Source organism: Aplidium turbinatum, chromosome 8, assembly GCF_918807975.1.
Source record: "Aplidium turbinatum chromosome 8, kaAplTurb1.1, whole genome shotgun sequence".
Classification (NCBI taxonomy): domain Eukaryota; kingdom Metazoa; phylum Chordata; class Ascidiacea; order Aplousobranchia; family Polyclinidae; genus Aplidium; species Aplidium turbinatum.
This window is the reverse complement of record NC_137479.1, coordinates 29,095,100-29,118,586: the sequence shown is the minus strand read 5'-3', so window position 1 is coordinate 29,118,586 and position 23,487 is coordinate 29,095,100. Positions and strand designations below refer to the sequence as shown.

The 23,487-nt window shown below is 37.4% G+C and overlaps 1 protein-coding gene across 1 annotated transcript; it reads left to right on the top strand.

Annotated features, from left to right (window-relative positions):
• The first annotated feature begins 946 nt into the window (after positions 1 to 946).
• Positions 947 to 21,014, top strand: LOC145775592 (protein kinase C and casein kinase substrate in neurons protein 1-like). The gene is made up of 10 exons (XM_082586906.1): positions 947 to 1,058; positions 1,513 to 1,656; positions 3,288 to 3,416; positions 3,865 to 4,047; positions 6,800 to 6,892; positions 7,679 to 7,854; positions 9,636 to 9,756; positions 10,476 to 10,606; positions 18,112 to 18,287; positions 20,026 to 21,014. The coding sequence occupies exons 1-10, from the start codon at positions 996 to 998 to the stop codon at positions 20,133 to 20,135; spliced, it is 1,326 nt and encodes a 441-aa protein (XP_082443032.1). The 5' UTR covers positions 947 to 995; the 3' UTR covers positions 20,136 to 21,014.
• Positions 21,015 to 23,487: the final 2,473 nt, after the last annotated feature.

The following is a 23,487-nucleotide window of genomic DNA, read 5'->3' as shown; positions in this document are numbered from 1 at the left end:
GCACCTAAATGAACAGGCGCCGCAGTGCTCCGCACCTAAATATCCAGGCGCCACAGTGTGCGCGCCTATCTGACCGGCGCCTAACTGTCTGCGCCTAAAAGACGTGGACCCTATCAAATCTAGAATATCAATTGGGAATGAAGTGAATTGGGAATAAAGCGAGGGCCGAGGAATGAAGCAAAATCAAAACAAAGGCTAACAGTACAAACTTATTGCAGTGCAAAGTATCAAGACTTTTCAAACTTTTACCTGTTCAACATTATCAAAATCTAAAGACAGCTTCACAATGGAAAACAACTTTTGTGTAAACTAGAAAAACAAGTGCTGTACACTGCTGCAGTACCAATATCGTAGAATTAATTTTGCGATAGCCACAACCAAAAGTTTGCTTTGTTGCGGTTGAGCAATTTTATTACTGTACAACATAAAATATCAGTAAAATAGGTTACCAATACATAGCCTAAGCAATTAAGCATTTCCCTAGCAAAAACTAGATTGCAAACTGTATTGATTGTGTAAAGAATAATACAGTAATCGCAGTCTCAAAAGCAAACTATTCACTTTCAAGTTCTAGCTAGAGTGCATGAAATGTCAGAGCGTCACATGTTTATTTTTACTTTTTTGTTTGCAAAAATGAGCGTTGACAGAACTTCATCAGAGATGAACAATTGAACATTGCAACTGAACAACATTGAGATGGCAGAAAATTTGTAAATCATGTAAAAAGTTGTATATACAATGCTTTCTGTTTAAATTTTGTTATGAAAACATCTCATGCATAGCCTATCATGCAAAGTTGCAAACTTATTTTGTGCATGGTTTTCTATTTTGATACAACGTTTACCGTAAATAAGAAAGTGCTTTTAAGATATAGGAAAGGCAAAGCCAGCAACTTTTGCATTTGATACTTTTCCTCAAGTTCCTATTGGTATTTTCTGTGAATTACAGCACTGAGGAAATTTAATTTCTGTTTCGAAGTTTTTTAAATCCTCACCATGTCCATGCCTATCAGTACTGAAGACGGGGCCATAGAATGCACAAATGGGAGCTTTTGGGAGGTAAACTACAATAAACATAAACAATTAAACATGCAATCTTTCCTTTATTTTTAGGATAATTATGTTTGTTTTGTAACATTAAGATTTTTATTTGCAGTTGATATCAAAGTAACCACTTTACAACGTTTTTGTTTAAATTGCATAGATGCATTTTAGACCAGTCAATAGAATACTGCTTTAAAATAAGAAAGACAATGAACAGCATTTATCATTAAAGCAATTATCATTATCAATCATGCAAACTGTGGCACATGGGCCACTTCGTAAAGTGTTTGTCCTTGACAGTAATATTGTGGGTTTGGGAGTGTGTGTGTAAACTGTGTATACTAACTGTGTGTACACTATACAGGAGTAAGTTCATTGAGTGATCCCCATGTAGAACAAAGCTATTTCATACACGTACTTGAGAAAGTGAATGGATGTTTATTGTTTAATTTTGTTTTTGCTGTTTCAGGTAAACCAATACAAACGAACTGTTTCAAGAATAGACAATGGTTTGAAGCTTTGTGATGATTTGATGGCTTTTATAAAAGACAGAGCTTTGATAGAAGAAAATTACAACAAACAGTTGAAGGCCTGGAGTACCAAGTTCCATAAAGTAAGTGAAAGATACTGCAAAGAACACACCTTTTAGCTCCTTTGTTTTTCTGACAACTAGCATAACCTACCAGCGCTTCTTTCCGGCAGCAAAATTCTCACAAGCGGCAGCCAAAATGAAAAACTTGTTTATTTAAAAACTTTTTAAAAACCTGTTGAATAATATCATGTTTTTGCATTCACTCAGGTAAAAACAGCCCAAACCAGGCCCTGAAATATATTTGCAGTTCTGTTTAAATACACTGCTTCCCAAGCAGTGTAGAGCTAGTCTTGGAGGTCGGCGCTCAGCCTTTATGCGAAACTTTTCTCAGCAATATTTCTCGTCGGCGTGTAAGAGACTTTGCCTTGTTTATGATAAAAGGTTGCAAATGCAAGTGAAGAGAAAAAAGTTTCAAATATCAATGAAGTGGCTTGTGGAAGCCTTCGACCAAACATGGCTTACTAGCTCTGCAGTTTCAGAGACCATTTAACAACTTCTCAGCGACCATGACCACCCGAAGCTTAGAGGTCTGATAAAACACAGTTATGAAGCACACACACACCGCTCATGTAACACCAATTTTTATAATGAATTTGTGTTTTTATATAGTGGTGTATTCATCACTGATTTGCTTTGCTGTCAGCACATTATAAAACAGATAATGCCAGTGCAGCCGAGTACACTATTACTCTTAATTCAAGTACCAAGCAGGAATAAGATTCAGTACCGGTACCACTTTTAAAAGGTTTGAATTTGCCTCGACAGTGTGTGGAACCCACATCTACTGATTTAAAGGTTGTATGATACGGTATCCATACTACAAAACTAGGTTTGCACGGGACTGCACTGCAAATAGGAAGAGACTTTCCCTAAGTAGGAGTCATTGAAAACCTTGTTAAACCCAGACTTGTGCCTGGTTGTTGCAAATTTTGATTAAGTGGATGGTAAGGCAAGGAAGCCAATCTTTATCTCCATTTTCAAGTTTGTAATTAAGTCTCTTGCCAAAGGACACATGCTCTCGATAGGTGTTAAACCAGTTTTCTTTCGAGCATCATATGATCTCACCACCCATCGCAGCATTATGAAGACGGAATGGCCCGTTTCGGTGAGTCCGATTCGGTGAGTCCAATTCGGTGAGTCCGATCCCTTAACGGGGGATTTTTTCAATTTTTTTTTTTAATTATCGGGTACCGTAGCCTAATTATCATTGCTGTTTTAGGGTTAGGGGTTTGGGGTTAGGGTTAGGGGTTAGAGGCTAGGAACTCACCGAATCAGACTCACCGAATCGGACTCACCGAATCGGACTCACCGAATAGTAGCAGACCCTTATGAAGATGTATCGGTAGTTGATTGCAGAGTAGGTGTATTTCATTTACCATGCTCTTTTCGACCACCCCCTTGGCCAAAAGCAAAATTTAATTATCAGATAAATTCAGTTACCGTATTTTTAAAGGTTTTGATGCCTTTAGTTTAAAAGTAATAAACATTTCTTTTTTTACTGATTAATGTTAAAGCAGAAACGTACGAGTTACTTGTTTGCATTCATCAAGGGAACGTTACAACTACTGCCAGAAAATTAAATAGTTCTGATGAACATTGAACACCCAACCTATTCAGTATATATTCAACCATTAGCTCTTTTTGCTATTTAGATTATAGAAAAGAATTCATCTTACCATAGCCTGGAATCAACTTGGTCCAATATGCTGAATGAGGCAGACCGAGTTGCACAACTTCATTTAAAGATTAAAGAAAATTTATTGTCTGACCCTTATGAAAAAGTAGGTTTGTACTGTAGAGATCTATTTTTACTTTACAATTATTTAGTTTGAAGCTGAGAGGACAATGCATTGATTTTATTTCTAGTTATTTCTAGTTTTCGTTGTATTAATTGTTGACATTGAAAGTGTTTGGTTTAATTTACAACTGTTTGGCATGGAGTGTTTTGCAGTACACAGTAAAACACACAAACACACAGTAAATGCATTTCAAATAAAATGTTAATAGTTTGCTGATTTATGAAACTTGTGTGTTTGGTTGACGTAAGGCTTACAATTTTTTTCTTCTGACAATATATAGTTGAAAACAGGATTACGGTACGTAAAATTGTAGTTCATTATATTTTGAAAAGTTGTTATTTTGAATTATAACTTCCAGTAAACTGTCACAAATGTGTTGCATTTACTAACATCTTGATTTGTTCATGAATATTATTTGCAAATCATACAGGTGAAACAATGGAAAAAAGAAAATTACCACAGTTTGACACTCGGTGGACTAAAAGAGACTAAAGTTTGCCAAGATGAGTTTTCCAGGGCCCAGAAACAATGGGCTAAATACATGAAGAAAGTGAACGACACAAAGAAAGCTTACTTCAATGCTTGCAAAGAAGAACGCTCTGCTCAATTGCAGGTTGGTTAAAAGATAAAAAGTTGTCACAAAAGTTTTCATACAAAACTTTCTTTAAATCCATCGATAACGCTTGGACGGAGATGTAGTGTGATGGTCTATAGCAGTGGTCCGCGGACCCCAAGGGGTCCGCGAAGCGATTTCAGGGGGTCCGTGAATGTTTCTGAGTTTGCAGCATGATTGATAAATTACGAAATTTAAAAATTGGTTGGCTGTGCTTTATTTGTGTATTAGGACTGTACTTCCCAACGGACTGGTGACAAAGGTTTGGTTTCCTAACTAAAAAAAATGTCATATAATACAGGCCTCGAAATTCCGGCGGTCATGGAGGACATGACCTCCGGAATAACCTCGAATGTCTGCCGAAGCCGACTCATTGGTCGGTCATAAATGACCGCCGCAAAGTAGCCATTTTTACATCATTTCAACGCCTTGCAATGTTGCCTTGAAATAAAGTTGTCTAAACTTTTCGGCAGGATATATGTATTCTAATTTTAACAATGAGGATTATTGCGTTACATTGATCGTTTGATAAAAGGAAACGTCACAGAGAAGCAAGTCTCAGCTGGGTTCCGCACGTGCTTACTGCTTAGGCCAGTGGTTCTCAACCTTTTTGTCTTGGTGGACCCCTTTTGGTGTCTTCGAAGCGGTCGCGGACCCCTAAAAATTTCAATTTGAAATTTTGGTATATCGCGTTTCCTTATGGAATCATATGTTACATAAGTTTCAAAGCAACACACTTAAAAGAATTTGCTGAATTCGCAACGCACTTGATGATTGATGAGATTGACGAAATTATGTTATGACTTATGAGCTATATGTTGGCACACAGGATCAAACATCGGTAAGCTATATGCTCATTTGATGTTTTTCTATAACTTTTATCAAAAGTTAATAGAATACTTGCGACCGTTACAAAGAATTCCTTCCTTTTTTCATTTGAAATCAATATTAATTTGTTATAATCGCAGTCATTACAAAACTGTGAGTGGTGATAGACTGCTGACCAACGTTTGCATTTCTAAGTTAAGCATTGATCAATAATCTGTTGTCTTAAAAGAATTTAGTTGAACATAGCCAACATAGCCTTATTAAAAGGTTTAAGTAATTTATATGATATTTTAGTTAAGAAACCAAATCTTTGTGCAATGTCCTTTGCAATTTCAAACGACGCACCAGTGCGTTGCGACTTACAGTTTAAGAATCACTGTAGGCTAATACATAAACAAAGCACAAACAATTTTTAAATTTCTTAATTTATCCGTCATGTTGAAAACTCGGAAACTTTCGCGGACCCCCGGAAATCGCTTCACGGACCCCTTGAGGTCCGCGGACCCCCGGTTGAGAACCACTGGCTTAGGCGAATGTGGCGACCTTATTCACGCTGATACTGATAGAAATAGAATTTCTGCACAGAAGGGAGGGTGTTAGACTAAAACACTATTGTGTTAGTTAGTTAACACTAACACTATTGAGTCACTAATGCGCATTTGTCTGGACGGTCCTGAGCTGGAAATTTACGACCCCGGGCCGGCAGTAATCGCTTGGCACAACGATTCTATAACGCAAAATCCACGGAATAAGTGATCGTAGTTGCTTTTGTAATAAGGAAATTTGGATTGTTGTTTTCAATTGTGTTTATTGCGTCATTACACGACTGTCATTAACGCACTGATTTATTTGCAAGCGACATACTTCAGGGTCGGTTAATTAAGCCATCAACCATTGCAGAGTTATTCTGTTGTAGAAAATCTTCTACAAACACGACTACACAATACTGTACTAGTGTGATTTTGTGCAAAATCTACATGCAAAAAATATGTCCGCCTGTCCGGTTGAGATATTAAATGTCCGCTGAAAGGGCCAGTCCTGTAGGACATGCTTGACCGCCGGAAAAAAGTACAAATTTCGAGGCCTGATATAAATGAATTAATTTTTAATAAGGCTATGTTCAACTTAATTCTTTTGAGACAGCAGTTTAACTTAATTCTTTTGAGACAGCAGTTTATTGATCAATGCTTAACTTAGAAATACAAACGTTAGTCAGCAGTCTTTCACCACTCACAGTTTTCAATGACTGTGATTATAACGAATTAATATTGATTAGAAATGAAAACAGGGAAACATTCTTTGTAACGGTCGCAAAATTCTATTGATTTTTGATAAAATTTATAGAAAAACATCAAATCAACATTTAGATTACTGATTTTTGATGCTATGTGCCAACATAATGCTCATAAAATAATTTTGTCAATGTCATCAATCGGCATAGTGCGTCACGAGTTCAGCAAATTCTTCTAAGTGTGTCGTTTCGAAACTTATGAAACGTTTGATTCCATTATAGGAGAAGCAATATACTAAAATTTCAGATAATTTTTTTAGGGGTCCTCGACCGCTTCGAAGGTATCAAAAGGGGTCCGCTAAAACAAAAGGGTTGAGAACCACTGGTCTATAGGCTATGTGCAATAGGCTAATTAAGTATTAACGTATATAGGAAAAACTATCAAACTAAATTAAGAAATTCGATTTTATATCGAGATTTTTCTACACATGTGTGACTTTATCAACACATTTTTTTTTAAATAGACGCTGTATTTAAACAAGAAAATGCACTTTTTAAGTAAATTTTATTATCAACTTTTTAGTGATTGTTTGTTATCATCTATTTATAACCCACTTATTTGCTTGTGTCTTAAAATAGCTTTTACATACATGGAACGCAATGATGTCTGCCACATCAATTTTGTCGCTTTAGGAAAGCAATGCAAAGAGTGACAACACTGTACCTCTTGATAAAGTCAAGAAACTCACAGAGGCTGTGGAGAAAAAAGGCATGGACCGATCCAAGGTAACGTGCTCCATCTTCACATTAAGAGCTGGATCACCAGATTAGATCATTTTCGATTAAGCAAACCTGTTGATTAAGTAGCTTAATTTAGAGACTAACTTTTTTCCTTATGTATTTCGCTGATTAGATACCTCGATTACTAATCCATAGATGAAGTTTGCATGAACTGATTTTCGATCTACCAATCAGATAGTTAGCTCAATCGACCTTATCATTTCCCGCTGGTGCATCGAACCCTATGAGTACTAGTAGGCTACTGTAGATATATACCTAGTTTTTGATATTCGATTGTGATGTTCTTACTTTTTGAGAGAATCCACTTGTCACATTCAGTTTGACACCATAACTTCAACTTTTATTTTTGTTTGGAGTAAATCAACAATATTTCATTGGGCAATGGAACTTTTCACTACTGCTTTGAAGCTGTACAACTGTTGATTCTAAGCTCTTGGGACATTTTCAATCTCGGCTTGATTGGCTTTGTTTTCGATTACTTTAGAGTGGCATGAATAATTGATTAAATGTCGTTTGATTTTTTGTTTTGGAACTGTAGCCTAGGATTAATTGAGTATTTCAGTTAATTTATCGATATTTTTGTGAAAATTGTGAACTGCAATTGTGAAACTCATTGCTGGTGAAGCAAATCGTGTAACTTCGGGTTAGTGCAGCGCGATTGTAGAGCACAACGAAACCATCCCTTTGCTTAAGTTGCATAGTGGATTACTGGGAAAATTTGGTGCCAACAATACTTAGCATAACATCTAAGCATACGATCTAATTCTTCAGCAAAAAGACAAATACGAGTCGGCACTATGCGTCCTGTCTGATGACACTCCTCGTTACATGGAGGACATGGAAAAAGTCTTCACCAAGTGCCAAGATTTTGAAGAAAAGAGGCTCGACTTTTTTAAGGACACTTTTATGATTGTTCACAAGCATCTGGATTTATCCACCGACCCAGAGTGAGTGGGGTTTGTTACAGAGTGATCAAAACAAATGTAAACGTTGTGTTTGTTCAAGTACCTTTAATACATAAACATTACACATTATACAATATGGTCGAACGAAAAAACAGAAAAATGGAGTAAAAAATATAACCTAACCGTTTTTGCAACAGTATTTGCTGCATTTCTTCGTAACCTGCTTGCATGAGATAGACCTTCTTCCCAGCTAATTTTCGACTTAGTCCAAGTTTGAAGATTGGAAATATGAGATTATGACCTTAATAGTTTGTTATTTAGTAAAAATTTGAAACCAAAAACACAAGCATGAAAAACATTGGGTAGGCTAGTGTACTTATCACAAAGATTTTTAAATCGAGCAGATGCTATTTAGCTTTGGCCGATTTTCGGCTGGTTCACTTCGGTGCAAGCTTGCCAAAGTGTTAAAATATATATTTTTATTACTTTGGCATGTAGCAGTTCATCTTATTATGAGTTAAAGCCTTTTTTATTAGGTTTGATTTCATAGTTCATCGTGGTTGTTTCATAAATTATAGTTGTTTCAACGTGCGACCTTCGCGTGTACATCGTCTGCAATTCATGTTGTGTCCAGCAGTAGCGGCTCGTCATAAGGGACTGCGGGACTGCAGCCCCCCCAACATTTTTGTGCATTTGTGAATTATATTACATATAGATAGTTTGCCATGTTTTTTTAAATTTATTTCGCTTGAAGAATTAAAAAAACTCTTAATATTAATTTTTTTTTGCAATAAAAAAAAAGTTTGTGTTACAAAAATTAATTGGCAACTCTGGGTCTGCAAATTCTGCAGGTCCGGTGTTTCTTGTTCTTTTTTTTATGACGTAGGTTTTTTAGAAAAAAGTTTTCTAGCGTCACTGAACAAGCGCTGTAGGGACTGCAAATAGAACAGACCCCGGTCAGGGATTCCAACTTTTGTTCTCGTAAATCTTTAGGGTAAGCGTGTGGAAGCTATCGGTGATTAGGTGAAGGGGTCGTAGGTTACTTTACTTGATCTGTGTTTTGAGAAGTCACTGAGACAGACTAGGTTTGATGTGAAGTAAAGCCAATTACTGTAAGTATTGGTGCTCTTTAACAATTCGTCCTTTTGTGATGATGACGTCATGATACGTCACACAGGTTGGAATGGACTATTATAAAGGAGGAAGTACGGGGTGGAAATGCACTGAAAAACACCTGAAGGAAATTGTCTCCCATTTATTCATTTGTTGTTCAATTTCAACAAATTTGCTATCGTTGGAAAGCACAAGCATAGATCTAACCAACTAAGTTAATACCAAGTCCCAAAATAATACTAGCTCCATCTGGTGACCACCTAAACTTGACCAAATTCAAGCCATTATCAAAAGTTTACTTTAAATGATAAAAACATTAAACGACAGCCAATTAAAAGAACATGTTACTGTGTTACTAACCCTAACTCAGTGCATTTATAACTCAGTCCGGTACAGGTTTATAATTATTTATATTAGGTTAGCCTACTGGTTGATGCAGCCCCCCCATGTTTTAAGACCACGAGCCGCCACTGGTGTCCAGTGACATGCATCTTTCACCCAACTCAGTCTAGCAGCAATTAAGTCTTTTTTACAGTGTTGGCTCTGTAGACGTTAAGTCGTGCAACAAAGAATTGATTTTACTACCGCGGTGATAGAAGTGTAGACTCATGTGTATAATCAGTTACGCAAAGCAGAGTAACATTTATACAACTTCAAGATTACAATTAAAAATATCATATATGGAAAGTCAAAAGGCCATTTCTGTGCAGATATTTATCCGTGTACACCGACCTAAGCGCAGTTATTAACCGGACTTCGGCTGAGGAGGATCTAAAATGGTGGCGGTCGACCTTCGGCCCTGACATGCCAATGAACTGGCCTCAGTTCGAAGTGAGTCCTTATGCTTAAATAAGTTTATATTTGTCGATTTTAATAACGTGCGGGTCTCAAGTAGTCTTTCAGTGTCGTCTTGTTGGTCTAGTGCCTTGAGGTGACGGGCCCTAGCGACTCAAGTGAAGAAAGCGATTTTGATTATGCAAAAAAGCAAAGAAGATTTTTAACTTACTTCCATGTTAAGTATTCTTTTTTTTAAATGATAAATTGTTTTCACATCCTCTGTTAGTTCAATTAGTTCAGGCCGTGTTGAGTATATGCCGCTCAAGAAAGCAAATTGTGTAATGTTGAAGCATTTAAAGTCAACCGACTATTTTCTCACCGAGTACTGGTACAGGTAGTATGCAATATGTTTGAATTTTTTCAACTGGTGAGTTTTGTGCTGATAGCTTGCGGGTTTTGCGAAACAATTTGGAAGAAAGCAGTTTCCACTCCACTTACCTGACTACTCCTTGATAGGCATTGAGAAACTGCTTTTCATTGAACTTACATCCGTTTACAAAACTTTGCCAAGTTCATTTTTTATAACAAGTAAATTCCAAAAGGTTTAGTAAAACATTGACAGATAAAACCGGAAAACATTGCTACAAGGTTACCTGGAGATCAACTCGCTTAAATCAGTTATTGCACGATTAAATTCATCACTGTGTTATTTTGCGGTTTGTCAACGTCCAATAGATGGTAGAGAGGATAAAGTTTAATATTTTTCTTCGAAGGAATACGACCCGGACAAAATCTTGATGCAAAAGTCGTTGAACAGACACCAAGGGAGTAAAGTATCGAAGCATGTTGCAGGCGTTGGTGGTATTTCTGGAAAGCAATTCTCAACGATCAGTGAAACTCCCACGTAAGTGATATAAGATTATCTCTTGTATGCATGAAAAAATAATGACATTTACATTTTATTTTGTGGGCTCACTTTATCGGCGCTAAAGTGGTGTGTCTGTCTGCAAACGTTGAATCAATGTAAAAACGACTGATTTGGTATCTGGGTAGTGGCTGCAAAAGCTGACAATCGCCAGTTCTTAACCACTGAAGACGGGAGATATACAGGCCTCGAAATTCGTTTTTGTTGACGGCGGACAAACGTGTCCGGTCTGAGCAGCTATCTCGGCGGACAAATTAAGTCTCACGGCGGACACACGAGTTTTAGCGTCGATCGTCATGCTTAATCAGTTTATCTTGATAATTCTTCGCCATTTGAAAAGACCAACGACGTGCGTTTGAAGAGTTGGTCACAGCGGTAAACCATAATCTCTTCTTGGGAAAATTTTAACATAAAGTTCCCGAATCCGTTCGTCTGTATATAATGACCGAAGAAACACACACTTGAACTTCTTTTCAAACAGTGTATTTCTGTAAAATTAGCCCACGGCTACCGAAAACGAGGGGGTGCAACGCCTACACCACTTAAACTGTCACTACACAACAGATTACTTGGATAAAAGACGGAACCTTTGTCCAGCTAGCAAGCACTAAGCCAACAGTTAAATGTGCGGCCAACTTTCAAACAATCATTTTACGAATGACCAAAATAGATAGCAATATCTCAAATTCACGTATGCAGTACTGTGACGCAATAATGAAAGACAATTATGAAGTCATTCCAACAGGTGTTTAAAGCTGATGTAATATTTCCTGTTTAAACAGGCCCAAACAGGTCTGACAGGTTTGACACAATTCTTATGAACGCTGGTGCAATTTTGGCACATTTTCTAGCAACTTCCATGACGTAATATTCAGTAGACTTGAACGGTTTTATATGACGTTTGATTTGTACAGAGATTGGCCGTAACAAGAGTCAAAGCGCCGCGTAGCTGCTTAATACGCCGCATATCTGATTAACTTCTCCGAACGAGGTTGTGTAGCTTCTTGCGTCACAATACTCTGGACACGAGTCGGAAAACTTCTACACTAACGCTACTATTTTCTGCTGTGCAAAGTTTCACTAGGATTTTTTTCTTTAAGTTTATTTTTGCGTGTCATGTGAGCGAAAGTGAATTTTCCCTGGACCTTTTTTTTTCTTACTGTACGTAATACCAAAAATTTTGCTGCATCTTGCTGTAATAGCCTACTCGTATAATCTAATTTTGTAACCAACCTTGGCTTATCAATATTACTCGATCAAAGCCAGACATTGTGACGGAAGACTTGAACTAAGTTGCGCGTGATTGCTGTAGAAAAATCGTACCGTACTCCTATCGATTCTTAGCGAAGTATTAACCTTTGTTACGCTGATTCGATGTCATCAATCGTTGAAGCAACGTAAAAATCGAAAGTTTTCCTGCTTGAATGGAAGCTGAGGATATCGTACAGTATTTTAATTTTCTAGATGCGCGCTAGAATGCGCGAGAAATTATATTCTCGCAAGTCGCAACAATTGTTCGACGTTCGTGCTAGTAATAAAATTGAACATAAAATTGAGCTATGCAATGACGATTTGTATCGCTAGTTCCTATATTATTTCTCGGCGGACAAATATGACCGATCTAGATGGTACTTCCCGCGGACATCACATGCTGTGACGGCGGACATGACCGCCGTGTCCGCCGTGAATTTCGAGGCCTGATATAGATATAATTTTTACTACATTGCATGTTTTATTGTGCTATCTCGGTTATGTACAGCAAACAGATGGAAAAATATAAAACAAAACCAAGAAAACGACACTGAATCAACGCAAAAAAGCTCATTTTCTAGCTGAGATGCAACTAGGTAGTTCGTTGTTGGGCATCATGCGATGGTGATGTGTGTTATAAGCAAACGTTAAAAGTGTATGGCAAAAGTCTACCAGGTGGCCTTTAAGTTTTTGGTACAGCTGAAGAAGTTCTATGAAGGGTTTGGAACGGCTACTCAACATAGATGACAAAAGCATGGTGAATGGTGTGTAGGTTATATCAAAGAATGCAAAAGCCATTTTCTAACTCATGTCGTAATCTCTAAGTTGCTAAACTAGTTTGCAATAAAACTAATCGGATTTTGATGCACAAGATGACAAATCAGGTTGTAGGATGTGAGTTTAATGGTAAAATTCTTTTAACGACTTCCACACATACCTACCCATCTTTTGTGTGGTCGGCCAATCAGAAAGATATTTTTCAATTGGCTTTTGAGCAATGTCAAGTGACATGAGTATGACGCTTATCTTCCATTCGTTGTCATTTTAATTTATCTTGAGTCTGGAGATTCAATAGAATTTTTTGTTGTTCTTAGACGTATCATTTGTGCGACCGTTTATATTTGCTTTATTGCGCACTTTCAACATCATTATGTGGCAGTAACTGATGTACAGGCAGAATTAAATAGACAAACGCTAGCTTATAAACTTATTGTCTTTTCGAAATGGTAACAATTTGCTTCCTGGTGTAAGAATATATTATGTAATAGATTTTGGGTTTCCAATGGTAGTCACAATGGCTTGATTTTCTGGATGAGTTTTACATTTATGCTGAAGCTGAAGCTTTTATTAATCAAGTGATTATACAACAGAATTTTTTATGAATTGTGGCCTGATGTATGTTGTTTGGCAAGCCAAAGAGTAGGAAGTTTGCAATATGGCATCAGCAACAAATGTAATACCGTAATAATCATAGTTAACAATAATATATTTACATTGAAATCAGACTGTATGAATATTTTATCCTTTTTATATTTTGGATAATGCCAAACAAAAAGTTTTATCGTATTTGACGTAGAGCTCATGGAATTGAGAGCAGCATTGATGTGGAAAGCTCTTTAATGCTTTAATCATGTGCCTGGATTCTATCAGGCTCATTTAACTTTCCTACCGTGCAAAGTTACCTTTTACATCGTTTCAACGATTAATGACGTTGCATCAGTGTGAAAAAGACGAGTTTTGCCAGCTGGTTCCGTTGTTAAGTTTCCGTCTATGTTCGGTTCCTGGTCAGTTTCCCTTGTTCGGACCAATAGGATTCGTGAACATAATGTAACATCGTTGGCTAACTTGTAGTAGAAGTTAGCTTACGCATGAGGCATACAATGACGTCATACCATTTGCTTTTCTGTTGCAAGTACTACTGTCGTTTGACATTACATGTTTGTTGTACATATGTACAAGTGTGAAATCTTTTTTAGCATATTTTTATTGTAAGTTTCAATGGCAAGCTTTATCAGCGCCACTGTTCATCAATAGACTTGAGTTAGCCCAATTTTACCAGCTGGTTTTGAGTTCAATCTCTGGAAATGTGTTTTGTGCAGGTCATTGCTCACTGTTGCAGTTTTGTAACTCAGTACAAATTTTGGATGGCCATCAAGCTCGTTTAATTACTCACTATTTCCTGAGGCATTTATGGCGTCACGTATCATGTCTTCATGCTGATTCGTCTTTTAATTAATGAAAAATAATAATCAATTCACTTACCAAGTTACGACTGTAACTGTCTTTGCAATCGGTGATATCATTTGTACATAGTACGGACGGCTCTGGCCAATTCCATCACTATGCGAATGTTACGTTGTCTTTGTCAGGATGGTCAAACAAACATTGTTGTTTTTAATTTCTTCTCGCATCACATTGCAGCATGGGATAGACATTAGACAACGCCCTGTACTCTTGTAGTGATGTTGCCAGAGACATACTTGACTGGCTTTGTATCAATTAACCTAAAACATCCTCAAGTCTGTTCATATTCGTTTTAACATAAGAGTATTACTTAGTCACTAGCTTATGTTGCCAAAGCGTATTTTAAAGTTGTCTAAAATCCAGAATTCTCAACTTCTTGCTGTCAGTGTTGTGCTGTCTATCAATACCGCTAGGCTGCACAACCCGAAAAAAAGCCTCATACCTGACAGCAAAGCTGTCATTTTAACATTGATTTAACGTCTGCAGTTTGCTCAACGTCTGCGTCTGTAGACGTTGAATCAATGTAAAATGACGAATTTTTCTGTCTGGATGTGTCTTTTAATAGGTTCAACTATGAAACTATGTTATATAATATACACGGAATGGCCCGTTTCGGCGAGTCCAATTCGGCTAGTCCGATTCAGCAAGTGCCCTATTCGGCGATTTTTTGAATTTTTTTTTTAAATTATCCGGTACCGTAGCCTAACTGCCTAATTATCATTGCCGTTTTAGGGTTAGGGGGTGGGGTAAGGTGTTAGGGTTGGGGTCTTATTTTAACGTTTAGCGTCGTTAAAATGATGTAAAAGCGGCAATGATAATTAGGCTACGGTACCCGATAATTTAAAAAAATAAAATAAAAAATCGCCGAATAGAGAACTCGCCGAAAAGGGCTCTCGCCGAATAGGGCACTCGCCGAATAGTAGCAGACCCTAATATACAGTGTAGCTGAGTGTTCATCTCATAGTTCGAAGAAGATCTCACGGTTGTTGTGGTTTTCATATCGTTGTTGTTGCGAAGGTTATTGTTCAATATTCTTATTGTTGGGATTAACTGTGTGTGGCTTTGTTTGTCTCTTGAAATTGGAGATACTGTGCTTTCGGTTGTGGATCTCACAATTTTTGATCTGGCATCATCAGAGGCGGTAACGGCCGTACCTGGGCTAACCAAAAAACAACTCCGTTTCATAAAATGTGCATGTGTTGAGAACCTAGCTGAGAAAGTGTTTTTGAATCAGTTTATATCATTTCCCAATGTGAAGCAGTGAATTACCCAGACAACAAAGCAATCGTTTTTTACATTGATTCCACGTCTGTAGACGTTGAATCAATGTAAAAACGACTGGTTTACTGTATGCGAACTTTACGTAGCTTTATGGAGCTTCAGTGTACTCTGAGGTTCGCGACAGCAGAGCTGAAATGATTTAATGGCTGTTTGATACAGAAAAAAATATTCGAATACACATAAGCTTTCTATCGCACTGTACATGGTAGTAAAAGATATGTGGCTGTCAGTGTTTGAGCCAAAAGCTGTAAAATGTAGGTTGGTCAAACTTACGCTGTTACCGTCATAAATCTGCAAATAACTGACCGTTTTAATGGTTTGATTTCTAGCTTTTACATCAGCTTTATATCTTTCAATATTGAATCAGCACTAAGTGGGGTCAACTTTGCTTGTTGTATGTGGCCACTTTTGTGTTGTTTACAGTTCTTTTTAGTTTTTAAATGATTTCATTATACTTCCTCCTTATTTTCACTTCCTCCTTATAAATCTTTTACTTGTCTTCCTTACATAAGGGGGGTAACCGACAAAATTCAACGTATCCTCTATGGCATAGGAATCAAGGTTGCGATGAAACCCTATCTGACAATAGGTAAATACCTTCCCTCCGCTAAAGACCCCATGAAAGAAGGTGAAGTTTCTGGATTGATCTACCAAGTTCCGTGTCATGACTGTGATTTAATCTACATTGGACAGACAAAACGTGATCTTAAATCTAGAATCAACGAGCACCAAAGAGCTATTAAATTTCAACGTCCAGAGCATTCCGCTCTTTGCAAACACTCTATAAATTCAGACCATAAAATTACTTGGACCAACGCCACCATTCTTAAAACTGAAAAGGATTATACAAAAAGATTGTTCACAGAAAAATGGTACATAAACCAGAAGGCACAACATGCTCTTAACCAAAAAGATGGTCAGAATTTCCCCTCTGTGTACAAAAAATTACTTTAACTTTAGCTTCACCTTTTCCATTCTCAGTGCGTTTTCTCTACCATTGTTATTGCTAATCCCATTGTTTTCTGTCTTGTCTGATGTCTTTTCAACGTTTCTTGACAGTGGCCCAATAGATAGATAAATTTACGCTGTTGGAAAGTAGCCTACTGGTTTTAGGCATTCACTGCATTTAGTTTAACCTCTAGGTATCGTTGCGTGTTTTAATTCTGATTCTTGCTGCTTTACTTTACTCATTTTATCAGTATGTTTTTGTGTTGTGCCATCGTTGCTGAACAGGTTGTGTTAACCTGTTTTAGCCACCTTGATAAAGTCAGTCGTGCTGACTGACGAAACGTCGGAAATACAAAAGCTAGTTATCATCTTTAACATCACGAGGTAACCTAGCATATAGTCAGGGATACCTAAAAAAACCGGGATGCGAAACTCCGTTTGACCGCTTAACAACAGTAGGGCTAACGCCAAACGGCGATGCAGCTGTTTTTAAGCGTATATCTGATGCAGAACTTTCTGCAGTTTCTGTTTAAAACATTCTAGAAACACTAATACGTTGGCATTACATAGACTGGAAGCAATATTGGTTGACTACATTTTCTTTTACACCATCAAACTATTACAAACACAATAATTCAAAAGTCAAATAAGGATGAAAATTCACTTCTTACAAAATTAAAAACACATAGTAACAAATCGAATACGAAAACCTAGAGGTTTAAGCGGCAGTTTTGTTGGAGCTGGCACTCGTAACTTTTCGAAGCTTTCTAGCTATCATTGCTGGTGCTTCATGTTTTGGTGCGTAGAGCCGTTTGAGTTCGTTTTTGGCAAAACAGTTACAAACTATCTCCAAAATTAGTTCAAAATTACAATATTATCCTACGCAGTTATGGCGTAGCATAGTACAATAATGGGAAGACTCGTGTCCAACAATTTTCACTGCTGCTATATGCAGAGCGCTGATTAGCAACTGACATCATTTTGGATTTGGCCAAGTTATAGTTCCTAAAACTGCAATGAATAGTGTTACCAGTACAGAGTCTCACCAGCCCACTACCTGCTTTGATATTGAATTTGTGCTGGTCAAGTAGGCTACTAACTAGCTTGTTCTACCTAATCTGCTGTAGCTTTTAATTTATTCTCGTAATCTTCCAGTACAGCAGTGAATAGGAACAACGAAACGTGAACTGCTGTTTAGCATCTGTTTACTGTTGACAAAATCACATGTCACCGCGACGTGCGCACTCCACGACATGAAGATAGCCCTACTGTTGTTACGATCAAAGCGGATAATTCGTTAGTTTCGCATCCCGGTTGTCTAGGTATCCCTGGCATATAGTCACCAGAAGAACGCAAACTAATTTTATTACCAAATGCCTGGTGAACAGTCTCTCTCTGTTTTTGATTTCATTATTTTATTGCTGCGTTAATGTAAAATGTATGAATGAAAGTTGGCTCGCAATGTTTTTTTTAGCTGAATGATCGAATAACGTAATATTTCCGTTGGCCTTGTTGAAGAACGATTAGACCAAGTTTGTTGTTTATCGAAATTCCGATAATGATAACATGTGAACTCGCTTGTGATTAAGGTGACTTCATAAACACTGCGTTGGTAATGTTTCCGCACTCAGCCAGCAAATCAGTCCTTTTGCATTGATGCAACGTCTACAGAGATTGAATCAACACTTTTTTGGGCCGGGAGACATTACTGTTGTTCGTTGTTGTAACGTCACACTTGCATTGCATTATTGTTATCACAGACCAAACAATGGAAATGCTAACCGGCCAAGCTCCTGGAGCGACGATGAACAAAACCCCTTCCAGGAGGATGAAGCGGATGGAGGCCAACATGGAGGAGACGCCGCTGGAGGGGTAGCGGTTCGGGCGATCTACAACTATGAAGGGCAAGAAGATGATGAGCTGACCTTTTCTGCAGGTGGTTATGTTAGGTTTTATTATATTATCACTGTTTTTATCCCACAGGTTTTGCTGTTTCTATTTATTTTGGTTGGTTTTGAATCTTTATCATTGGACTGAGAAAGCCTTTTATAGGTGCATTCCTGGAAATTTCACATAAGTGATTTTAAGTCACTTATATAACTTAAGCGATTTGTAACAATAAGTTTTTTTTGGGGTTTGTCATTAGCTCAAAAATCTAATAATAGGGATATTGATTTAAAGGATTCTGATTGGGCAAAATCTTTGATGACGTAGTTGGTTGTTCAAGCAGAATTCAGAACCACTAGTTTGCATACAAATAAACTATAAACAAGTGGGCTACATATACAAAGAACAATTTTATACTTGAGTTTTACGCGTTGAGATGTTTTTTTGTATGGCTCCCGGTTGTAGTAACGAAAGAAACGTGAAAGGGGTACAATTTCATCGTTTACCTCTGAATAATCAAGACAAGCTTAAGAAATGGATCTCTGCGATAAAACTCAAAAACCCACCAGTCAACAAGCACTGCCATGTGGGCAGCGACCATTTTCTGGCCGGAATTTGCTATGCTTACGGCGCCCTAGATATAGCCGTTCCATGCCTTTTTTTAATCTTTACGTCGCTTTTACTGCGCATGCGCGCTGTTGCTGCGCATTTTTTTTCCACCTTCTCTTCAAAGTAAAAGACGAACAAATGAAAAAAAGTGCATATATAACTTCTAAATTCAACTGTTTTGGCTAAGTGAATCAGTGGCGCGTGCGATCTTTGTCTGGCTGGCACTACCAGGGATATGAGTTCGATACCACCAGGAGGTGTTTTTCTTTTAAAGTAAATTATTACTCGAAGTGACTCAATCGTTAAACTGCGCATTTTTGTGGCCGTGTTTAGTTTGCTTTTATTTCTGACCATCACAACGAAACACCAGTATATGACAAACATAGCAGAGGTCTAGAAAAAGGTAGAAGCGACAAAACGCGGACGTTATAGGATAGCGTGCATGATACCAAAGCAAGACAATCCGTTTAAAATATGGCACGGTCGCAACACCTTAATAAATTTTTAAAAATTTATAATATTTTTAAAGAAAAAAACTCACTAGCCTTTTTTTCTCTTTTTCTAAATTTTCCATCATTGTTGGCATGATGGCACAATTTCCACACCTACACCATTTCAAATTCTCCATCCGACTGCTGTCGGAGCTGGCACTGTCGGAGCTTGAATCCGAATCACTGTCATTTCTGTCAAGGCGCTGTCTTTTTGGTTCAAACAAAAATCCTTTTCTGATTTCAGACATCTTTAAAAATTGCGACTTGTGCAGCGCTTCCAGTGTTAATGTATGAAGCTACCAACTGAGTGAACAACCAACTACGTCATAATACACATAGCGCCATCCGGTGGCTGATTTTCTTTTCGTTTTATTTGCCAAACAAAAAAGTTTATCAAAAAAATTTTCCGAAAAAGATAATACTTAAACACCAAAGAATCAACAAAAAAATTTTCATTTTTCATCTTAGGTCCCCTTTAAGGTTAAATATAATTGAAAAAAAAAACAACACTCAGAGATGGAATCGAACTTAAGAGTTGTGGTTTAGGGCTTTTTATTTTTAGTAATGTAACTAGCCTCCAACCCTCGCAATACGAGAAACAAGAGATGTTAAATCTTATAGATAGATAGACTTCGTTATTTTGGCATCTATCTGAAGTTTTCATTTAATTTGATCTTATTGTTGCAGGAGACACATTATACAAACTGGAGGAAGAAGACGAGCAGGGATGGTGCAAGGGGAAGTTGAATAATGGGAAAGTTGGCCTTTATCCTGCTAATTATGTGGAAGTTGTATGAGGACTCTCGAATTGCCAATATTATTGAGGTTAGGGAACTACATACCTACTGAAGAATGAAGCAACCATCTCGAAACTCAACCCTGCAAACTAAACAAACACTAAAATCATAAAACAGTAATATGACATTTATAAATGAACTTCTAAGACGTTTCAGTGGTTTGCCTTCATGGCGACCTTCGCCTTGTTTTGACCTAGAGAAATCCACCCAGACAGGAAAATCTGTCACTTTTACGTTGAATCAATGTAAAAATGACAGATTTTGTCGTCTGGAAATGTATTGAAGTAGTTCGTATTGCATCAGCATTACCGAGAACTTTCACAATTGTTAGTTTGTGTTAATTGTTGACGTTCTTCAGGTAGAAAATACTTTAATCCGTTTTTTTTTTAATTTAACTCTATCCAGTGCCAAATTGACGCACAATGTTAATTTTCAGTTTTCACTCAGCTTTTCAAACCTGCGCCGCAACTTTCCTTCTTCCTGATTAAGGCAACGTAATTTCAGCCTAAATTGACGTTTGGTTTTGGTCACAACATATTATGAAGAAAGTTGACGGTCTTTGTGCCCAGAGGCTACGCTGCGTGGTCAGTCAGGACACATGTACCGCTTGCGCTCTGTCGCCATTTTGCGTAGTTCTTACTTGCGACGCTAACCACAGCGACTCGCTGTTTTGACGTTATTTTTACTAACTGGTTTGCCAGTTTTGTGTTCAATTTCATGAAGTTACACGCTGCCATCCTCAGTTTATTGATTTGTTCTTATGAGACAAAACATTTCCCTTTACCCACACGCAGAAACCCCTCCCTCTCATCAAACTTATTTAATTGTTTGAACAAATACCTTCAAACAACGTTATTTTATGTATTGTTCTGTCCCTGTCCGTGCCGCGTATTTATAAGGATACGCGGGTCACATCTCAGCCAGAGAATCAATCACCTTTTACATTGATTCAACGTCTGCAAACGTTGCATCAATGTAAAAGGTGATTGATTCTCTGGCTGAGATTCAACCAAGGAATTGTTGCAGTTTTTTGTGTTGCATCTGTCTTCTCCCCCCTAATGGTATATCCCAGTCTGCAAATCTATCTTTTTACATTGATTTATTGTCTGTAAACGTTATATCAACGTAACAAGGAGCCATTTTATATACGTTTTAATTTTTTTTATTTTTTTGCACTTCCAACCATAGATCTAGCGGAAGAGTTGATAACTAACTAGATTAACCAACTGTACAGAAAGTTTAAAAACAAGCCTTGCCGTGGTTGTTTGGTGTTTTGCCTGTCATGGCTACCTCTACGCAGCTGATACATGGCACAACTGATGCATTTGCTTCAGAGAAACACAATATTGCATTCGCCATTTTTTAATAACGATCAATTTTCTCATTTTACTTGCCCACCTAGCTGTCACAGTTAGCAACTGTTGCGTTATATTAACGTCGAAATGTTGCCTATGTTAGCTGAGGTCAGTAAAGAATGTTATGTGCTTTGCAACGCTTTGTATTTTGAGATCATTTCTCAGTCTTGTTTTATTTCATTCCCATTACCTTGCGTTTGGGAGCTTGTAGTTGTATATCTTACACAAGGACGACGTCCATTCAGAGGGTAGCAAGTCGTCTTGTGATGCAAGAAAACGTTTTGCAATCTCATGAACTTAATGCTTGCCTGCTCTTGTATCATTCACACGTTTTCCTCATTCAATTACACTTAGTATTCCTTTTACACAATTGTTATCTTGTTTTTCTAAATTGAGCCTATAGTCTAATTATCTTGCCCAAAGATTTAGTCCCACCGATGTTGAAGGGATCGGGTACTCTTTTCCTGGTCATGTTTAATGGTGTCTGTACGGATTAAAATCGTGAAGTAACAAGAAAACAAATCTCCTTTTCAGCCATTTGTTTGTATTTTATGCTTGAAAGAGATATAAACAGGAAGAATTCTAACCTAAATTGTACTTTGTTGTTTTGTTCCAGCTCATTGGTTATCTGAAGGTATTGCGTGCCCTCATCTGTGTAGCGGCGGCGCGCGTGTATCGTATGCCGCATGCTCATTGCTCACTTTTAATTATTGTGCATTGCTGTACAATGTCTTGAATAGTGTGGATTTTACCTGATAAGATGGTCCCTTTTGATCGTTGATTTTATTCGACCTCATTATACCATGGGAAGGCGCAGTAGTGTCCATAGTGTGGTAAACTGTACCCTACTCTTTGAGGGTGTACGGCATCACTACTATGGCATCCTTAATAATACTACTAATATTGATATTGACTCAATTATGGTGATGTCACTATGGTGATGTCACTCTCAAACGTTTTTTGGCCAACTCACTTTGTAGCTGTGCTAGCGCGTTAATGAAGTTTATGTAGCAATTGGTTGAATACTTTTTGCTTTTTCATCCGCTGAACTTGGAACAAATTTAACTTTGGCAAATTCCAATAAACTGCATGTCTGGCATTTTTTTGCTGTTTAACAATTTACTTTATGCTTTGCTTTCGCGTAAGTACAATTTTCCACACAAACTTATGTATAAATTGCAAACGCTTAAAAAATTTTCTTCGTGCGGAATGCTAATACATTGTCTTTTATTGTTGTTGCAAAATTGCCTGATATATTAGTTCGCAAATATATATTGTAATATGATATTCAACGTATCGCAACTACATCTACACTTTGGCTGTCATGTAAATATAAGTTAACATAATGTTGTTTGTTGATTCGTTTTTGCTGCAGAATGGCCAGCTCAGTTGTTTTCAACCTTTTTAAAACAGCTTGGGTAATGGTCCCCTTACGATTTTTTCAATTACTTACGATTACCGTCCACCATAATATTAAGGAAAATTTGCACAAAAACAATAAATAACATAATCGTTCATGTTGCATTGTTACATGCGATTAGAAATTCACTCGTCAATTAGATGGTGAGAGTGAAGAGGTGAGAATCGAACCCAAACAATCGAAATGGGTTTGGTATTGGGTAATGGTTTGGTTAACAAATTGGGTAATGGTCCCCTTGCGGTTTTTTCAATGACTTGCTGTCCACTATAAAAGGCAAATTTACACAAAAATGGTAAATAACCTAATCATTCATTTGTTACATGCAATTATAAATTCACTCGTCAATGAGATGGGTGCACCTGCTTGGGTTTTATCAGTTCTTCTATGTTAGTTTGTGATTTGCACAACGCGATTTTCACATCATGTAGGCACTTTAAAGTATTACACTTTCCCAAAGCAGTAACGCAATCATGCGTAACATATGACATCACTGATGTTTGAAACCACCTGATTACAGCCAAAGATTCTTTTTGCACTCAGTTTAGTTTCAAAAGACTAAATACAGGAGGTGAGAATC